This window comes from Takifugu flavidus, chromosome 1 (genome assembly GCF_003711565.1).
Source record: "Takifugu flavidus isolate HTHZ2018 chromosome 1, ASM371156v2, whole genome shotgun sequence".
Taxonomy (NCBI): domain Eukaryota; kingdom Metazoa; phylum Chordata; class Actinopteri; order Tetraodontiformes; family Tetraodontidae; genus Takifugu; species Takifugu flavidus.
The window spans coordinates 27,383,312-27,403,972 of NC_079520.1; the positions used below are offsets into that span (position 1 = coordinate 27,383,312).

The 20,661-nt window shown below is 49.1% G+C and overlaps 2 protein-coding genes and 1 non-coding gene across 4 annotated transcripts; 2 read left to right on the forward strand and 1 right to left on the reverse strand.

Annotated features, from left to right (window-relative positions):
* Positions 1-77: 77 nt before the first annotated feature.
* Positions 78-3,964, reverse strand: LOC130539611 (histone-lysine N-methyltransferase PRDM9-like). Of its 2 annotated transcripts, none has more exons than XM_057058111.1 (7): positions 3,853-3,964; positions 3,433-3,536; positions 3,260-3,352; positions 2,899-3,176; positions 2,716-2,783; positions 2,375-2,565; positions 78-2,272 (listed from the first exon to the last, which is right to left on the reverse strand). In XM_057058111.1, exons 2-7 carry the CDS (start codon positions 3,524-3,526, stop codon positions 255-257), a joined length of 2,742 nt encoding a protein of 913 aa, XP_056914091.1. In that variant the 5' UTR covers positions 3,527-3,536; positions 3,853-3,964; the 3' UTR covers positions 78-254. The 2 variants fall into 2 exon arrangements, with proteins under 2 accessions (XP_056914091.1, XP_056914082.1); XM_057058102.1 differs by having other exon boundaries at positions 3,260-3,364.
* A 233-nt stretch (positions 3,965-4,197) lies between these two features.
* Positions 4,198-4,268, forward strand: trnag-ccc (transfer RNA glycine (anticodon CCC)). The gene has a single exon. It is a non-coding gene; the product is annotated as a tRNA-Gly (tRNA).
* A 318-nt stretch (positions 4,269-4,586) lies between these two features.
* Positions 4,587-8,874, forward strand: fbxw10 (F-box and WD repeat domain containing 10). Its single transcript, XM_057058120.1, has 12 exons — positions 4,587-5,232; positions 5,419-5,580; positions 5,673-5,803; positions 5,920-6,021; positions 6,089-6,195; positions 6,261-6,464; positions 6,555-6,676; positions 7,230-7,384; positions 7,467-7,609; positions 7,781-7,939; positions 8,022-8,272; positions 8,344-8,874. The coding sequence occupies exons 1-12, from the start codon at positions 4,746-4,748 to the stop codon at positions 8,490-8,492; spliced, it is 2,172 nt and encodes a 723-aa protein (XP_056914100.1). The 5' UTR covers positions 4,587-4,745; the 3' UTR covers positions 8,493-8,874.
* The last annotated feature ends 11,787 nt before the right edge of the window (positions 8,875-20,661 follow it).

The following is a 20,661-nucleotide window of genomic DNA, read 5'->3' on the forward strand; positions in this document are numbered from 1 at the left end:
AAATACACTAAACATATTTGTGAAAACATGATTCAAAACAATCACCAACCAATTTGCTGGGACTGCTAACCAAGCTATTTTAGAAATAGGCGGTTTTTAATGTTTTTGTTACAGACATCATACAAAGATGGAGATGAAGAGCAGGCTAACGCATTCTTGCCCTCTGGTGGTAGGTTGCAGCAGCAGAATAAGCCCCTCCTCCACTCTATCATAACAGGAAGTGCAACGCCGAGTTCCGTCTCTCTCTCCCAAAGCTACGAGTGCATCTTCTGATGGTGCCTCCTGAGGTGGTAGCTGCGGGAAAAGCTCTTCCCACACTGGGTGCATTTAAACATTTTCTGCCCCAGGTGGAGCATCTGGTGGGCTTTCAGGCTCTGCGGCCGGCTGAAGCTCTTGCAACACTCGGAGCAGCTGTAGGGCCTCACCCCCGTGTGCTTCCTCTCGTGCCGCTTCAGGTCTCCGGACTGGCGAAAGCTCTCCCCACAGTGGGTGCACAGGTAGGGCTTCTCCCCCGTGTGAGTCCTGAGGTGCACGGTGAGCTGGCCGTTATACGAGAAGCTTTTGCTGCAGTGGGGGCACGTGTACGGCTTCTCGCCCGTGTGCACGCGCTGGTGCTGCTTCAGGCCGTAATGGTTTGTGAATCCTTTGCCGCAGTCCGTGCACAGGTAGAGCACCTTCACCTGCTGGAAGCACGGGTGAGCCTTGAACTCTCTGGCGCTTGCGCAGCGCTCGCCGCAGTGGGGGCACACGTGCCGACCGTCCCCCTTCTCTTCCTCCACGGCGCCGTCGGACTCGCCGGGCGCCGCGCGCTCGGCGGGGTGGTGCCTCTTGATGTGCTTGAGCAGGTAGCTCTTCATGGTGAAGGAGAACTGGCAGAAGGTGCAGGAGAAGAGCTCGGACGCGCAGTGGTACTTGACGCAGGTGTTGCTCTTCTGATGCTGCCTGAGGCTGCCCGGCGTCATGAAGACTTTGTTGCAGCGCTCGCAGCTGATGTTGGCCAGAGCCTCGTGCGCGGTCTGCTGGTGTCGCTTCAGGAAGCCGGGTTTCATGAAGGTCGCCCCGCACTGGCCGCACTTGTGCTGTCTCAACATGCACTTGTGGGCTTCCAGCTCGGCCGGGTCCGCACACGTTCGATTGCAGCGGCTGCAGCTGAACCACCTTCTCGGGGTGGACGCGTCCGACTGCGTGGGTTCGAGCTCAGCTGGAGCAGCGGGCTTTTTGCACATGACCACCCTCCGCTTTGGAGCGATGAGCTTGGTTATGGCGGAAATTCTAGACCGGGCTCGGAGCCTCTGTGGCCGCTGTGCAGGGTGTCTTTGGAAGGATTCGGTGGATTTCGCACCGGAGGGCTTCAGCTTAAAGTCTGGATCGCCGCTCACGTCATCCTGCGGCTCCACCGCGATCTCCTCGGAGTGATGCTCACTGAGGTGCTGCTGCAGATCATCTCCAGAAGGAAAGGTGAGTGAACAATCCTCGCAGCTAGGCTGTGTGTCGGCTATGGTCCCAGGAGGCAGCTCTCCTTCGTCTCCCTCTTGGCTTTGCTTTTGGTGATGTTGCAAATGTCTCATCAGGTCGCTGTATTGCCTGAAGCACTTGCGACACATGGCGCAGGCGTACGGCCGTAACCTCTCGTGCACGGCCACCTTGTGCCTCCTGAGGGACGCGTTACTGCTGAAGGTCTTACCACAGTCTGAGCAATCCAACCACGTCAATGATGCTTCTGCTGCTGAAGTGTCCACCGTGCCAGTTAACTGTACGTCTCCAAGTAGACTCTTGTTCTCACTGACCTCTTTTCCTTCCTCGGGTGCATCCTCACTTTCTGTCCTCGGTGTCACGCCGTCCTCCTCTTCATTGGTTCCTGCGTTTTGCTCTGCTACATCAGTGTCTTTGGGTGCCACCTGCTTCCTGTGAACCGTCTGGTGTCTGATCAAGCCAGACGCTTGGCTGAAGCTCCGCCTGCACTGGGGGCAGCAGTAGGGCCGTTTGTTGGAGTGCACACACAGCTTGTGTCTCCTGAGGTGAGGAATCTGCTTGAAAAACTTGCCGCAGTCCTCACAGGTGTTGGCGCCGGCAGGGTCAATCGTTAACACCACCAGGGATTTAGCAGAGTCAACGCCAGGCATTTGTGCCGCATCATCGGGGGGGGTGGAACTGTCCGAGGTCGTCTGAGGGTGGAGGCTCTCGATGTGCCGCTGAAGGAATGCCTCTGTGGTGAAGGGCAGCTGGCAGTGGGGGCACAGGAAGACCGGAGCTGTTGGGGTTGAATCGCTCCCTGAAAATTCAAAAAGACACCATTTTGTAATAATGCTAAATCTCAATTATGCTCAAATAAATGCAAATAATTAGAGGATTAAAAAAACCAAAACAAAGGTACCTGTTCCATTCGCCCGACTAAACCACACTTGGGACCAAATGTCAGTAAAATGGGCCAGAAGTTTGCTGCTCGGCCACACCAGGAGTTCATCCCCAGGGTTTATGGTGCGAGAGCAGTGAAACAAGACGATGCTATTGTATTCAACTGCTAACAAATTTGATTCTTCTTTGTTACGGGCACAAGTGACATATCTGAAGAGAGAGAAATAATGCACGTTTAAAGTTTCTGTTTTGGGTAGAATATGGACTCTTAAATAGTGAACCCATCTATTGTGGTTTAGGAATTCTAGACGTGTTCGACATACAGTATTTCACACTGAAGATGAAAACATGGAATAATACCTCATCCAGTTTGAGTGTGATTCTCTCACGCCGTCAATGTACTCATATGTGTCCTCCCCTTTGTAAATCTGCAGAAAGTGAAATTTACCATATGATAAAACGCACATATATAGCGTTATGAATACATGTTGGGAAGCAATAACGGATATATTCATGACAGCGTGGTAACCTTTCCAAACTCACCTCCCAGGAGAAATGACTTGTCAATGCATTTTCCTTTGCAGTAACTTCCCCTTCATATGGCCCGAAGTGCATTCCAGGAGACACTACTGGGCCATTATTTAAAACCCCAACTCCTGCATTGGGAATACTAGATCTACCTATCACCAGGCCATAGGGCAGAGTGAGGAGGGCCCTCTGGGGGATGCCCATGCTAGCTGGAAAGTCAAGAATGAAGGATGGACCAGTGATGTCTGGAGAAATACTCTGGTTCTGGAAGAGACCCAGACACTCTTCACAATCTAGAAACAAGGTCAAATTGGGATTAGGCATGAAAAGACTGTAAACTGTATCCAAAACAATGGAAATGCTGCATCTTCCTTACAAAATCCACCATCTGCCTCAAAGTTATCCACTTGTCCCACACTGTCCAACAACCTTTGGATGGGTGTTTTTACCGACTCCAGGTCTGCTATCACTGCAACGGGAACTATTTGTAGGTTTGTAAGGTAACCAGCCCCCGAATCCAAATGAAAAGAACAAGGAGCTCAATCATACCTGCCAGGTTGTTGTCTGATGGGGAGCCATCGTCGGTTATAACAACTTCTTCTGTGGTTTCAACCCACTCCACGTCGTTATTTGTACCCGACATGAATGCAAACCTGTGGAAAATTAAAGAGAACATTAACTTTAAATTATCATGGCAGCAGGTCACATAGAAAGACGAAACGTTAGTATTCGAGCCCAAACATTAGGCTATCCTCTAAAATAAGTCATATATAATAGATTTGGCGTATGCAAGAGGAAATAACTGTTGTTTCGGGGAAAAAAAGTTAACTTGGGGGTTAATTTAGCCTTTGACTTGTAAGACAGCGTTATCATTGCTTTCTGCAGTTACTAACTACTTTTACACAGATATCAGCAACACCAACACTGGCATTAGAACAATTACTTTCAGAGTTAATTTAATATTTTTACCTGCTAGAATCACATGAACCGCAGTTCTCGGATGGATGTGTCCACTCAACTCGTACCAGATTAGTCACCCATTAAACCCGGATGTTGAACAATACTAACCGGAAGTAAATAATGAGCACTTTCTTCTTCTTTGGTACTCAGCCGGTAGCGCTCCGAATGTCGTATTGCTGCCCTCCTCCGGTTGTATCCTCCCACAGTACTCTATTCATTTTGGAACGTGTTTTAAACGACGATGCTTTAATTCGCTCCCCGGACCTTTATTGTGGTTACTGTGCAGGTGTCATCGGGCTCTATTAACACTTAACTATATTTATCAAAACTAGTAGTTTCCACTTATGTTCATGGGCGCCGCTGGTGTAGTGGTATCATGCAAGATTCCCATTCTTGCGACCCGGGTTCGATTCCCGGGCGGCGCACCTGTTTTTCATTTTGCAACTGCAGCAAATCTTCCCCATCAGTCACAATCAAAGACGTTTTGATGCTTTCAAAGGGCAACGGAGCTTTAACGCAAAGCAACATATAGTATTACTATTGTCACGCCAGCCTAATGCTACTGACATCGATTAAGACTATTGTTGAAGATCGGAGCGTTCTAAATAAATACGACTGTCACATTTATCAGTATAGGATTCAAAAGAATCGGTGTAGTTCAGCCTAAACGCTCACGACACAACACTCCGAGTGTCAATAAGCGGTTACCTGGCAACTCTGCACGCCAAACTTCAAGGGTCCGATTTTTGCATCAACTTTCTCCAGCCGTTAAGCTTTTTATTATTTTGGCCAGTGGATTAGCAGTTTTTTTTAAAGGAGTCTTCAGACGGATATCAGACGTTGTGTTGCTTGAATTCTAAGGTGGATATATTCACTGAAAACGAGATAGTTTTGGCTGCAACATGAATTCGGTAAATGACAGTGGAGCTCCAGCGGAGCGCTGCTCCACACTGTGTGGGATGTGTCCGGCCTGCGTCTTTGGACCAGAACCACCAGATTCCGATCGCTGTTTGTGGACGGTTAAAGATGACCTCAGAAGGAAGTTCATCGTGGGTCTGATTTTACGATGCACCAGTGTCAAGGTTCTTCAGACCATCCAGGAGGCGCTGAGATTCACCTCATGGACTTTATTCAATCACGTCCGGTCAGAGATCCCGTCTTGCATTGACGTCAGGCTCGCCAGGACGAGGACCAGGGCGTCGGATGGGGAACCGCTGGGCTTGGACGTGAATAAGATCTTTGACTGGTTCACCAGCAGCTCCGACACGACGAAATCACGCTTCATTCTCCGTCTCTTTTCATTATGCGACTCGGAACTTTTACGAATGGCGGCCAACCTGACCAACGTCCTTCTGGCCAGACAACAACAAGGGCTCACGCACATAGATGGTAAAGAAGAGAAAACCAAATGGATCCTTTTGGAGTTCTGCCGTTGATGTTGCAGTGCCTGTCTCTGACCGACAGATGTCGACAGAGTTCCACAATATGTTCACCACGACAGAAAACTATACCTTTGCTCCAAGAAGCATCAATTTTAATCGGCATCTTTATATGCTAACGTTATGTCTTTTTCAGTAAGTAGTCAGAGTACCAATCAACCTGAGCAGAGCAACGATGAAGACTCAGAGAACCCTGCTCTGATGGTGGTCCCTGGGTCCTCAAAGTCCATGTCTGGAGTCAGCCCATACTGTGACTTCATTAGCTGCTTACCTGGCCATCTGTCGAAGAGGATATTAGGTAATAAAGCCAGTGGTTGCATCTTTTAGCTTTCAAAAGTTGTCAAAACCCATCAAACCCACAGGTTTCTGGTATATGTTGTCTTCCATCAGGCCTGCTGGATAGGCAAACCTTGAGAAACTGCCAGAAGATTTGTCGAACGTGGTGGTGCCTTGCACAGGAAACCATGGCCGAACGCAAGCTCAGACGAGGTATCGAGGAGCAAATTAAAGCAGCGTTGAAGGTGAGAGGTTTACAAAGTATCACATATTTAGTAATGCTTAAAGAATTGGACAAAATATACTCAAGAGTGTGGATAGATGCATGTTGGTGGATCATTTCCCCCCTGTTCTGTTGCAGAAATATACCAGGGCGAAGACTGTCAATCCTACCTATGCTAGCTTTGTTGAAGTCCCCGTACCTTTAAAGGATGAGGAGGAAGTGGAACGCTGCGACCAACAGGTCGGCCCATCATCGGTGTCTCTGCACCAGCCACAGACCAACAGTTTTCTCCTCACTGTTTACACAGGCGGACATTTTCAAAAGTGCTTATGCCAAAATTCCCACCAAGCTGCAGCGAATGGAGGAGCGGAATGTGTATTGCGGTACATATTTCACCACAGTGCTGCTGAAGAGGTTAGTGGACCTTCTGGGTCAAAGCCGCATGGTTGAATACAAAGCTGAGGTGGTCTGGTTCACAGGGAAGACCCCTCTCGAGTGGTGGACTACAGAAACGGACCCCTGATGGCCGTGGGCTCCAAAGTACCTGTGCTCCACCTGTTTTATGTGACGAGTGAACTTAAAGAGTTAAAAGTGCTGAAGGGTCACGCGGGCAGCATCCGGGCGGTGCTGATCTGTGAGGACCGAGACCTGGTGATTACGGGGAGCTTCGATTCAAGCATCCGGTGAGGAGGAGGAGGACATTTCACCTCATCCTCGTTTGGATTATGAATGATGACATTCTGGATGTCTGTGTGTTCCCATCTCACATGCAGGTGCTGGGATTGGAAGGCAGACAAATGTGTGGCGTCACTGTATGGCCACAGCGGCGCTGTCAACTGCCTGGACCTCCACGGTGATAAAATCGTCTCCGGAGCTAAAGACCATCTGGTCAAAGGTACGTGGTCTCTTCCAGAGTGTACGTCTCTGTCTATATGTGGACATTTTACGCTCAGAAATCGCCAATCCACCAGATTTATAGTGAGAAAGAGGCTTAATTATTAATTAACGTAGTCCTTCCTCATTCCATTTACACGCAAAGTTGCACATTTGTGATAACTGAAAAGCTTTATTCAAACCCATGATCTGGGGCGTCAGATCAATCCTTGGCTGAGAACACGAGCGGCTGTTATCAGTTACAGCCAAAGATAAGACTAAAACGAATCGTTGGAGGGACAGCGAGTCCTTGTGGGCAGGTTAAGGTCACATTGTCTCTGGTTTCTCCCTGTGTGCCCCCTCCTCACCCCTCACCTCCCCTCGTTACCCTCTCCAATGCGTCTCACCTGTATCTAGTTGGCCACGCCCCCTCCCTCAGACATTTAAACAAGCCGAAGGCACATTAAATGGCAGCTTGTGGTTTCCATTAATCTGTTGTACATTTTGACAATGTTGTCACCAAAAACCTCAATGAGGCTTCCACGTGAGCTCGATATTTACCGTCACTCTGCCAGTGTGGAGTCTCGAGACAGGAAGACATGTGGAGAAATGTGACTTCAAGCATCCCGCTCCGGTCCAGTGTGTGAGGATCAACGCCACGACCGTTTACAGCAGCTGTGCCCGGGGCCTGGTCAAGGTCTGGGACCTGGAGAGCAGGGCGCTGATCAGGGTGAGAAGATCGCTGAGCATCATCCACCACGTCCTCCGGGTGGATCCTCGTGTCGAGAATTCTGCGTCCGTTGTTCTCGCAGGTGATCGACGCACACAGGAACTCCGTGAGGTGCCTGTTCCTGGACGATCTGCACTTGTTCTCCGCCGATGTGGACGGCCAGGCCATGGCCTGGAGCCTCTCCAGTGACGTGAAGCAGTGTCTCATGACCTTCAAACACCCAAAGTAAGCCAGATCATTTCAAAAGTTTTGCTTTGGGGAGCTGGAGGCGATCTTATGAGCTGCTGAACCCTTGGAATGCAGACTTCATCTGGCATTTTCCAGATGTCCTCCTTGAGGAGGCCTTTCTGAAATGACCATGTCTGTCACCAAAAACTGCTGCTGGTTTTCTGGCAGGGAGGTTAAATCTCTGACTCTGGTCTTCCTTCGCGTGCTGACCGGCTGCACGGATGGAAAGATTCGCGTGTTCAACTTCCTGACTGGGGAATGTCTGAAAGCGATCACGGTAGAGGCCGAAAATGTGGGAATACTGTCGGTGCACTTTCACGACAACGGGTGAGACGGGCGCTCTCTACTGAACGTCTTTCATGGGGGTGTGACGGTGGTCCTCAAATGCTGCTTCTACTGCCTCCTCCAGGATTTTGGTGAGCAGCAAAACCAGAATAACGCACCTCCAGTTTGCCAAAGTGTTCTGGAATTATGCAGCCGAAGGAAGCCAGGCTGACGCTGTGGCGAAACCCGCCGGTTCCCTCGGGAAACTCTCTGACCCCCTGGAGAAGTTGGTATCGCCCCGTAAAAAGATGGATGGGAGGAACGTCAAGAAGTCCGATAAATCCAAGCAGCTTCACCAGAGTCTCACCTTGCCATCATCTGCCAAACAGGCCCAGGGTAAAAATGCTCTCGCAGAAATAAGATGGTTTTAAAGATGAGTTTATTGAAATGGAACTTTTCCTTCGTAGACAAGGGGGGCAGCGACGAGCCCTCGCTGCTCCTGAGTGAGAGGGCATCAAATGAGCGGGTAAAAAAGAGGGTGCCTCACCATCCTCTCGCACATGACCCCATCCCCCACAAAGGTCGGGACCATCCTGCAGGCACGCTGCATGGATGAAATCGGCACCAACAATGGAGCACAAGACCAGCCTGCGTGACTCCTGAGGTCCAGATGTGGGTCAGACTTCTTCCCAGCTCCAGCTGCACATGTAAAGGAGGGTTGCACCGGCTCTCTGCAGAGTACAGACGATGTCCAGGCTGCTGAAGTAAAACATGCTGGATGTCCAACAGAGCTGAGAGCAAAATGTGTCCTGGGAGGGCGGTTTTTTAATTGTGCAGTTCCACTGTGGCACCGATAGGCGGCACTGTTTCATAACTTTAAGATTAAAGAGTTATTAAAATAAAATGACAACGCAGAGGGTAAATCGATCAAGTTGCAACATCTTTAGCTAAGCATTGGTATTCTGCCACTTTTCATTAAAGCCTGTAAGCAAAATGCATCCCAAGTGTAATTTAATTTTGACATTTATACATTTATTAATAATCGCTATGACCAGCCCATTAAACCGCTCCCTCGCCATCATCGGCGTGCATCACTGTCGACTTTGACAGGCTTTTGCTGGCTGGGTTGATACAGCGACTTCTGAGCCGTTATGTTGGCACAACTGGTTCTCGAAGTGCATTGCCCAATACTTGGTGGCGTCTTCTGTCATTCATGGTCTTCAGAGCAGAGAGGCGTGTCCTCCCCAACCCCCCCCCCCACCACCACCTGCCCTCGAGCACCGTTGCCTGGAGGGCATCATTAGAGGTGGAGGAGGTTGGACATCAGAAGGTCCTCTGTGGAGCACCACAGCTGGGCAGCCCTGAATAACAAAGGGTTGCGTACGAGCAGCTCTGATAATTAGCGCGCAAATCCAAGAAAAGTCGGAAAAGGGGAAACTCTTAATGGGGGAATGCTCTTGGACCTTCTCCTCCCCAGTTCAGACCTGGAGCCTGGCTGGGTGATAGGAGGATAATTTATGTGTGAGGAGGAGCTTGAGATTTGACAGGGAAGACGGCTCGCTCTGACCCGGCTGCCCCCTGGATCTCCAGCTCCAAAGGCAGATATTTGCATCAGAATTCATTTGTCAAATAAATTTCTCAAATTCTGTCATGCCGTGGCTTGAACTTCAACCTTCAGGCCGGTCCACAGCCAGCCACGGTGCAGCATGTGATTAACCAACCAGCAATCTGCGTTTTTTACCCCATTTGCATGTCACTCAGACGGGTGACTGCTTTGCCCCGAAGCTGCGCAGATATCACGGCGTTACCGGGTCTAACGAGATAGGCATCAGATGCAAAGACTAAATGAGTATGTAAATGTCTGCATCCTCTCGGGGAACTCGCAGATCTCCTTATTTTAGGAAAACAAACCGTCTGGACACCCCCAGAAGCTGAACAGCCTTGAGGCCTGACAGCAGGGGGCGCTGTTCTTGTTTTCATAAACTGGACCTTGATGCTTTGATTGCACCATTGATGAGGCCTTTGATTGAGCCAGTGACCACACACCAGGAGGAGGATCAGATGATCACAGAGGCCACCGCTGGATTCCAACAAACCGAGCCCAGCAGAGGGTCACATGGTCCGAGCCCAGCAGAGGGTCACATGGTCCGAGCCAGGGAGCGCCGACCTCTGCTGCTGCTCAGCGAGGCTGCGAGGAATCAAACTGCAGCACAATGGGAGGTTTTCTTTTTTTTTTAAATCCCTGCTCTTGATTTTGTTTGTGTTAATTTTATTTATTTATTATTTTTAAGTCATCTTGATACACAGCGGGGCATCTGGACTCGATTTCCATAATTGCACAGAGGTTTATTCTCTTTGAACGACCCAGTCCGCACAAAAGACCAAGAGAGAAACCAGAAACACCAGCGCTGCACCACCAGAGGCTATGGGATTTATTACAGTATTCAAGTAAATATTTAACTTTTTGTTGACAGGCGGAACACGTTTTCCACACTCTGTCCTGTAGGGGGCGCACAGCACCCGCAGATGATTCCTCACAAACGACGACTGTATATAGTCGCTGTTCAACTACAACTGTTGTTCAAATTAGATTTAAAATGCATAAATAGCTCACACCTGAATATAATGATCATGTGCACACAGGTTATAGATAGATTGTTGCCCCCCCCCCCCCCCCCCCCCACAGGACCCCAAGACTCCAATTCCATTTTACAGATTGTGGCTAATGGTGACACTAAATACAACAGTGTGAAATAATTCTACAGAAAGGCTGACCTATATGTTATCACCCCCACCCCCACCCCCACCCCCACCCCAACCCCCCCACCTCAGAATCTATACGGCAGCTCCAGACAAACACGGGCGACACTGTTGACCGTCATAACTTCACTGTTTTCCTAGACGTGCACGGAGACATAAAAGTCAAAGGTGAACCCTGTAAAACTTCCCCTCTAAGAGGTCGGTTTCGTCTAGGGGGTGGGGGGATTGGGGGGATGGGGGGTGGGGGGCAACTGAGAACAATAAGTCAGTTCTTCTACAGAAATTATAAGGCAAATAGCTTCTAACTGGAGTTCCTGTTATTAATTCAAAGGAAAACGGAGCGCGTGTGGAGCTGTTGGATGCAGCTTTTGTGATTTTCTTTAACTCGGGAAGATCTCCGGGTTCTTCACCGTCACAGCTCAAGTGCTTCTATTTAAAGCTCCGGTAAAGCTGCACGTGACAGTGTTCGGGACGGCTAATGGACGTCTTTACCGCCACTAACCTCAGGCGGATTCACACGTTCAAACGCAATCGGAGCCACTGAGGACTCGTTGCTCGTCTTTGACTGACTTCTCTGATTGCAGATACTGTCCAAAATGGGTCATTTTAAAGAAACGAACATCGACCATCACACGTTCACAATCTTTTCACAGCCCACGACGCACAACAATCGCAACTTTTTAACCACAAGCGGACCGCTCAACACCTTCTCCTTGTTTGACCTTGGAGCAGGAAGAGCCTTTTGTGGGCCTGTGGACGAACACCAGGCGTCCTCTCCTGAACGTTTCACAGCTCAGCGGGCGCCCCGGCCTGTTGACACAAGTGGTGGGAAACAACACTCCGCCTGGCCGATTCATACCGCTTATGTTTCTCACCCTGCTGTCATGTGCAGCAGGACCTCTGAGTGGACCCGGAGGAGAAAAAACCCCGACCCATATTTGCAGCAGATGTTTTGGGTCAACGAGAGGAGCGTCTTCTTTCCCAGGGTCTCCTGCGGCGACAGCGTTGTCGGCTGCTATTTGAGGAGGACGAGCAGTTTAGCACCCTGGAGCCCAGAATCACCGCCTGTGCGGATGCAGTCAGCTGGAAGACCCAAACAATCTGATGAATTTCATCTTTTCAGATCCTAAAACAGCTAGTTTTGATGTGTAGCATCCACAGTTAGCACCAGCTTTATTGTGCATTAGAATGTGATCCATAATGCTAAATCTGTCCAAGTCCGACTGCACATTTTAGGGATTGATTGGTCACAGAAACAGGCGGCGTGTGTAACTCAAACTGGACTCGAGCGCTGCCTTTTGGACTTTTTCAATCCGGCGACCAGAGCGTTCATAACTGAACTATATTTTCTCTTAGTGTCGCATGACTTTGGTCAGAAAATTGTCTCCATCTATCGGCGTCACAGCGAGCGACTTCCTGTTTAGGCTGCGCTAGGTGAAGCTAGCCTGACGTTAGCTTCTCATGTTACCTCTGACAGCAGAAGAGAAACTGCTACCAAACGACTTGAACTTTCTACCTGAACTCTGATTTTAGCAGCCCTAAATCTGGATGACTTATCTGCTTGTAAAGTGGACGGCAGTGCAGGCTGTTGAATATTCAACCCTCTCTTAAAATGTTGCACTTTTTGCTCTACAGCAAGGCTCATTTTGAGGGGTCTTTATTTTCTTTGTGTCACTCACGGACTTCTGGCTCCTCACCTTCGGCTGCAGCTGTTAAAACAACCCGATTATTCTCATAATTGTTTCAGGGTGTCAGCTGTGATTCGACTGTTTCAGCCACGGTGGCTCAGGGATCGATGGACCGCAGTGGTGCAGACGGGCCAAGTGGTTTCGGACTCCTCACGGTTCTGCTGTGAGTTCTGGAAACTCAACCAGTTGTTTCCCGGGAAGCTGCAGGAGGCCGAAGCAGGCGGAAACCGCTTACGGCTCTAAAAGACGGGGGTGGAGCACAACCTTGTGAAAAACTGGTGATTTCATAGACTGGTGAGAGCGAACCGATCCTCTACGATCCCTAAAGTGCGTCTCTTTACGTCGCCCATATTCAAAAGAGTGAGTGTGAATCAGGTAATCCTCCAGCGTCTACTCAGAGGTGTTTATGTTGCTTAGTGACTAAATGAGAATTAGTTGTTTAAGCAGCAGAGATCTTGGGGCAAATGTGTGCGCCAGTAATATTTCTTTCCCATCCCGCTTGAACCTCATGACTCAGCAGTTTTGGCCTCTGCTCACTTCCCAAAAGACCTCCAATAAGCCAGCTCTTCATTTGCTGCGAGTTAACGCGTCACTGCGAGAGAAGAGAGGTTAGAAAAAGGAAAAAAAAAGGCTGCAGGAGGCCTGAAAATTTATGGCTCTCATTCGAAAAACTCCACAAGGTGAGATGAAGAATGTAAGTGATCCTCGTGCAGCTGCAGCCTCCAACAGCCGCCGGCGAGGCGTTTGGGTGATCGGGCGGTTTCCCTTCACCAGTAAAAGCGCAGAGCAAGAACGAGGCAGCCGGAACCACGTGCACGTGATGGACAGGAGCGCCAAACAGCTTAAATCAAGCAGCGTGCAGAAGATGCCGTTTGGGCTCTTCAAAGGACACCGAGGTGCCGCGCTTGTACGCAAACCCCATCCCGCCACATTTTTCCTTCTCGCAAACGTCGACGCTCGCGCGTGAAGGCTTTGATGCAGTCGACATCAAAGGGCATCTTTTCGCTGCGAGTTTCAAGTCTGCAGCAGTTGGGATCGGCTTACGTGTGCAGCTCACGTGGTTCGAATAAACTAAATTTAGTTACGAGGGACGCTGCCAACGCCTGTGATCTTTATTTTTAAAGTAAAACTGGCACATCTGAATATGCTCACGGTTGGGGAGCTTTAGGTTTTGCCACAGTTAAAACTCAATTTATCCATCAAAGAAGGCTGAAGGACCAACTCAATTAGCATGCTAAGCTAGCATGTGATGAAACTTTTTCACATTGGACCTTTCCATTGTGCTCAAGTGAAATATATGAGGCCTTATAGTCAGGATTTAATGTTGTCTGTGAAAAGATTTTCTACATTTCTCTCAGGTCTCCAAACATTCTGCATGAAAGGACGTACAGCTGCTGATTTAGGAGATTTCTTTGGCTGTTTGGAGCCTCCCCGGCGGTGCCTGATTAAAATAAACCATCAAAAAGGAGAAATCTGAGGAAGGAAAGAGAAATGTTGCCATTCCTGTCTGGATCTGGTAAGAAACCGCACCGGTTTGGTCCCCCGCTCTCCATTCCCAGCGCGCCCATTAACGGGCTCCTATTTGTTTTGTTATCTTAAGAATTATTTATGACACGTCCCAGATCCATTGATGAAGCAGACATGAGTTAACTTATATTTATGTTTTCGCGTAAGCTGCCATTTTGGAATAACACGGTTGAGTGATCGCCGCAGAGGCAACGGACAACTTAATGACCACATGTTGGGAAAATGATGGGGTTCTTTGAGGAATGGGCAGCTTTTTTCCTCTAAGTGGTCCACGAGTCGGGCGATTACCTCAAGTGGCTGTAAATTGGATGCAAATTTCCATTAAAAGAGCGCAATATTTCCCTGGACAAGCAGACCTTTTGAAGCGCAGCTCGTTTCCCTGCTTGATTTTCTGGGTCTGATGTCGTCTGCTGTTGAACTTTCACAGCGACTCCCCCCCCCCCCCCCGGAACCGCCGCTACACAGATCTTAATTAATCTGAAATAAAAGCCGACCTCAAAAGGAAACATTGTGACTCGAGGGAGGCTAATGTTTCGAAAAATGAGCGCGTCACCCACAGAACCATCAGAACCGCTCCCGGTGACTAATTAAAAATAAACCAGTGGCCTGCAATCACAGATCCATTTGGCGTCTCCCGTATATACAGAAACCCCATAATTCTCTGCTCTGGAACAGTAATGTGTGTCCCAGGAAGGTCAGAGTGCCACATGTGAGGTCACTGATATGGCTTCTGTCCCTCATATGTGCGGGGAGCTGCCTACCAGGGGTTCATTATTATATATATATGAATAAACATAATTGAGGCAGACATGTTTAACGAAGTGTAAATCTTCTCCGCTCTTCTTTGTTACCTGTGTTGGGTTCTTCCTGTGTCCCAAATGTCCCTCACCTGCTTCATTTCCAGCGTGTACTCGTCCCCTCATCCAGAACACTGATGGATGGAGGGATAATAAATCCCCTGGGTTGCTTCTCATCTCGGCACCAAACCAAACGGAAGCTCCCAAATGGTTCACTCTTGTCGTCGGGATGAAGATGGAACTTGGTCCCCAACGGGTCGACTATCAGAGGGTCGCCTCTTATCTCCCGTCCATCCCCAGTTGGACCCAGAACGCGTTGATTTAAATCGCTCCTCGTCTGACTTTTATGGAAATGCACTCGGATTCCCGCTGACCCTTCTTCGTCTTCCCGCAGCGGGTTCGTTTGGAGCTCTTCTGCACGCACCCCTCCGATCCACGCCGACATGAAAACCCAGTCAAGGACGCCGGTGGAGACGGCGCTGACTCGCTCTCCAAACTCACAGCTCATGTTGCTGTTTTTGGTCAAAAACGCTCTTGAACTAACTGAGTTCCTGGCTCACGACCGCGGCAGGAATAACACAATCATGCCAGGAAGTTCCAGCTCTCGGCGCTGCCAAAGCTCGGAGGAAGGAGGCCTTCGCTTCGCCGGGTGTCAGTCCGACGCGCCGCTTGTGGGATTTGTTTATTGTGAGGAGGAAGAGCGCCGCATCCGGCTTCACGGCAGGACGAGGTGTCCAGGAGGAGACACGGCCGCCACTCCCGTCCACGAGGCTCCGCGACCGCCGTGACCTCGCCCAGGGTCCAAATGAAAGATTGCACCCTTTTCCCCCCCACCTTATCATTTCAGATATATTCTGCCCTCTGGCGTCAGCTCCAAACACAAAGGCAAAGAATAACACATTTCAAACCACAGCGTGCGCTGTACAAGGGCGGCGTGACGGATAAGAATCACTTATCGTGCCTGTTGGGATGTGTAAACAGTCTGCTGTAGGTCACTCGTGCTCCTATAGCACATATAAACATGCTTTGGATGATGAAAAAGGTGCTAACAGCCAACCAGGCCCTGAAAAGAGCGCACAAAAAGCCAATAAAGGGGTTTTTTACAACATATTTTCAGAGGGCAGGTCAGATTTGTATCAGAAGGCTTCATAAATATGCTAAAGCCGTGGAGCCAGCCAGCAGCAAAGACCTTAAAAATGCTGCACGCCCGAAATACCGAAGCAGTGGAGCCCGCGTTCGCGCGCCACGCTGATGCTGAGGTTTCGCAGATATAGTTCAGCATTCTTGGAAAGATGTGCGCTCGTTTTCAAGAGAGAGCTGGATATCATTTTCCAAATAAACTTTTCTTTCAACGCGCTCCAAAAGAGAAAAGAAAAGAAAAATGTAACTTTTCCCAGCAAACCGCAAAACTCTGTGGGAGACAATCAAAGAGCCAGCGGGCGAGGAGAAGCTGCGCCTCGTTTTATATGTCGGGAATTCACTCGGACGCCTCTTCAAACTTCAGATCCGGTTGGGATGATGCACCCACACGGGCGCGCCAAATATAAACACTCATAAATTCATAAAACTCCAAATCGGTGATACTGAATGAGTTCATGACATTAAAGCTCATTTTAAACTTAAATTAGAGGTGACGTTGTTTCCCTTCATGTCTTAAAATAGTTGAAAAATGGAGGAATAAAATCTTTGCCGTGTTTTCCTCACCTGAAACACTCCGGCTGCCTGCGTGGAAACGAGTTCATGATTTTCTCTCATTTGTTGGGATTCTTTGTAAATTTTGGATTAAATTCCACACAGCTCAACGTCCTCCGATGGAGGGACGTCCCAGCTTAGTCCGGGCCGCTGGGCTCTTTTTGGAATATTCAAAATAACAATAAAGATAACAAAATCGGATGTATCGCATCCCCCATTGGCTGCCTCCCCTGGCACGTGCCCTGGCCAGCATAAATACTCTCACATTAGATACACATCATTTGGACTTTAGCATCACTTGTGTTGGGATGTTACGGGTAGGGGAAGACACGGCTCCGCTCACGACGCGCTGGCGTTTGTTTGCAAGCACAAGGTTAAATATTTAAAGGATCCCATTTGTGTTTCGTCCTTTCTGAAGCTGCCAGGCAGCTAAAAGACCCGAGCGTTTATGTGAGCAGCGCTGCGAAGGACAGATTACAAATACACATTTTTGACTCATGTTCACAGCTCTGACTTTTCCTCGTTTTTTCTTCCGCTCCTCCATTCCCTCCTCTTTCTTTCTCCATTCCCAGTATCTCCAGCTCTTTCTCCTCATTCTGCTTCTTTATGTTCTCATTCTTTTCCCCTTCAGGCCCTTTACAGTCCCTCCAGTCTCTGTTTCCCAGAATGCACCAGCACAAGTGTGAGTTAGTGTAGCTACATACTTCTGATGTGTGACGCGACAGTGTTGCTCTCTCCACTGATGCCTTGCACTCCTATCTGCTGGTCTGTTGTGACACTAAAGCAGCTTAAAGTCTCTGGTCGGTGCCTTCAGAGGTATCACCGGAATCAATCGCTTGCTGAGGCAACAACCCTTCAGGGTGAAGCAAAGGTGACCAGGAAATCACGTCAACGGGTCCACAAACTGCACAGCGGCTGATGCGGAGGGGAGCCGTGGCAACGCGGCCCCTTTGAGCTGAAATGGAAGCGGAAGAGAACTGAATCCAATTAAAATAATTCTGATGCCGGTTCCTGCGGTAACTACGGACGGGCGCCGTCTTTAAACCGCCTCCTTTGTGGAGTCGCTCTGAAGATGGCGGCGCTTTTCCACAGTTCAGGCTGGATGAATGGACCTGGGGGACCGAGCTGAACTCCAGAATCTGGATCAGAGCCGCGTTAAGTACGGCGAGACGGGTTTGTCACATCCAGGTGATCGGCTACAGTTCGTAAATCCCAGATTAGACGGGTTGAATGTTTTTTTAAAATAAATCTTTGCTTATTTTCCTGTTTAGGGGTGGGAGAATTGCAGCGTCTAGCCGAGCCTTTGAAGTACAAACAGGAGTTAATATTCTTTAACGCGTCTCGCCGCGAGATATTGCTCGCTTATCGGCGGCCACCAGCCGACACATGAATTTTAAGTCATCTTTACCGGTGAGGAAGGGCGGATCCCAACAGGTTCTCTTTCATGGCCTCGTTCAAACAGAAAACTTGGGATCGCTTCCTCCATTTATGGTCCTGTAATATTCCTCTTTAATCACGCGGATGGGGGGGGGGGGGTCTGCCTGCACGTCAGCTAATTTCATCTTGATCCTTAAAAACTCGTTTTAACTTTAGTTCTGTTGACGCCTTCACTTATGTAAGTCACCGTTCTCACCAAGTTGCTCACGAGGGTCTACCCCCCCCCCCACCCTTTCTCCCCTAAGCCACCTGTGCACGTGTAGGACAGATGCCATTGCATTTACTCCTGCACAAAGAGCTCTTGAATAAGACTCTCTGTGCCCCTGAGTCCTGAAACTAGATGCTCAGCAGTGGTCGAGGGTCCTTTTGCCGCCGTGCACCCCCACAAAGGTCCCTCCGTCCACTTATCATTCCTCAGCCATCAGCAGCTCCACAGCGGAGCGACACCAGAGCCCTCCGCTAATACAGTACACACACGGTGATGACAACGAGCTCTGGGGAACAGAGCTGCAGGCCATAGAGATTAATGGAGCGACCATTAAGACTATAACTCATATTAGGCGTGTTTGTTTTGACTGATTTTCAAGCTACATACAGTAAAACAGAGTCTGATTCATTCCGCAGCATGGCAGCATTATAAGATGTCACATAGTCCGAAATATAACCCTCTGCTTGGCAGCGTGTTCCGCTCATTTACCAGAGTAAAAGAAACACATTCTATAAATATTCCGAGCAGGTAATAGTGCGGAGATGTCTGCAAATGCAAATTAGCTTAAAAAATGTTAGATAAGTGCCAAATCTGTGACTGAAAATGAACAACAACTTACAAACCAGACAAGGAGCCTTTTATAATGTCAATTAAGAGTCTGAGTAACAACACTTAACCCTCCAAATGCCTGTTTCACAGGTGAAGATGTAAGGGTTAGGGTTAGGGTTAGGGTTAGGGTTAGGGTTAGGGTTAACCAACAGATGTGTGTAAAGTAATAGTTCCCTCAGGTCTGCCCTGTTCCACAGTCTTTGGCCTTCCCGCATCGCCACACGGAAGAGCCGAGAGCAGCAGAAGCTCTGGAAGCGCGCCTCTGTCGAGTCACCTGGTCTCCAAATCCCCTTAAAAAGTTATTTATTGAAATACATTCAAAGACACACACACGAAACACATTTTATGTTTCACGAACTCTTCTTTTGTCTCAAAAAACATGTGTGAAAACCTTAAGTTGGATGTGTTTCCATCCTTCCACGCTAGCTTGACATAACGGACGAATTCCCTCCGCTTCGCCGCAGAGCTCAGCGTTCCTCAAGGTGTTGAAGACGTTTTGGCACCACCAAAAAGCAAGATGTCAACACGCACGTCTGCCCTCCCCTCCTCGCCGCCTCGGCGAGAGCGCGGCCTCGTCCACTTCTCACGCCGTGGCAACCGTCCAAAGGGACCGAAGCTACTCTGGCTCCGCTAAAAGTGTAGATAACGGCGGCTTTTTATAGCTCACGGAGGGTGTTCGTGAGAGGCAGAGCCAAGGTGACGCACGGACAGATGGGAGGGGGGGGGGTCAACATGTCGCAGACACCTCGTACGGAGACGAAGTGAGAATGAGGAGAGACAGAGAAATTGGACCGGAGTAAAGAGGACGGAGGAGGATGCTTCGCGCTGGGATGTCAGGCACAAATGGAGCTAAAGGGCTCAACCTCCGGCGGGAGGCTGAGCAGATCTACAACCAACTTCCAGGTGTTCCTATAAAAGTGCCCGTAAAAGACTGAACTACGCTTCAGTGGAACTTGGCACCGGCGATGAAAGGATGCTTTATGGAAAATGCTGAACAGACGCAACGTCGAGTGCATTTAGGCTGGAAAACGAGGAATTTACCCTGAAATTCTTCTACACTGGTGCACCTGAACTGGCGTAGGCAGCACACGCAGACGGACCTTCGGAGTTCCAACCAGACATCTCAGAGGAGAACCTCTTATTTCAGGACTAGCACCAGGTTTCCCCTTCAGTCCTCTCTTTCCCCGTTTGAAAGGTCGTCGTTAAACAAACATTACTTCCCATGAAAGGTTAATAAGCGCCAGCGGAGCAGCCGTTTCTATTTTCCCCATGAGCTCCTTCTGCTGGCAAACGAGCTCAGCATCATTGGTTTGATGCATTTAGGATGGAAACTGTCAAAGGGCAAAATGTCAAAACTTTGTAATGGGAGGAGGTCACAGGGTCAAAGTCGCCACACTGTTCCAAATCTGGTTTGTTAGCAACATTTTCTGTCTTGCTGGTGTCCAGATTTCAGTTGTGATGAGTCACGTTGCTCTGTTGGACCTGAAACAACACGATTCCTACGGCAGCTCTCGTCTTTTTAAGCTTTCCTCGTTGCCGCCTCATGACGGTTCAACCTCGACACAACAAGGAACAAAGTAAAACCAAACTGACCAGGAAACATCACCGCTGAGTTAAGCATCGATCTAAATGGGAGCCTGAATTGTTTTACAGACAAATAAATTTGCCTGTGACCTTTTATAGCAACGCTGCTGGAGGGGTGTATTCATTTACAGGAGCCTACCACTAGAGGGCGCTCCTCTTAGGGGGGTTCGGACATTGTTTGTTGGTTTGTGGTCATATCTACATTAAACTCATGCAGGGGTTTTGCCCCTACCACGGTCTCAGCCAGCCTCCTGAAGAAGATTCTTTGATGCAATAACCTCTTCCCAAAAACGTGCATCATGGATAATTGACAATTCATTCCATTCATTAAAGTGTTTCAATCAATATCAGGTGTTTTAACAGACATTTGTTTTACCACAAGCACCTATTGTTCAGGTTTAAATATCGGCCATGGCTCTCAGACCATTATTGGCAGTCTCGAGGGGTCCCGATGAGGCCGAGGGGTCCAAGACGAGACTCCTT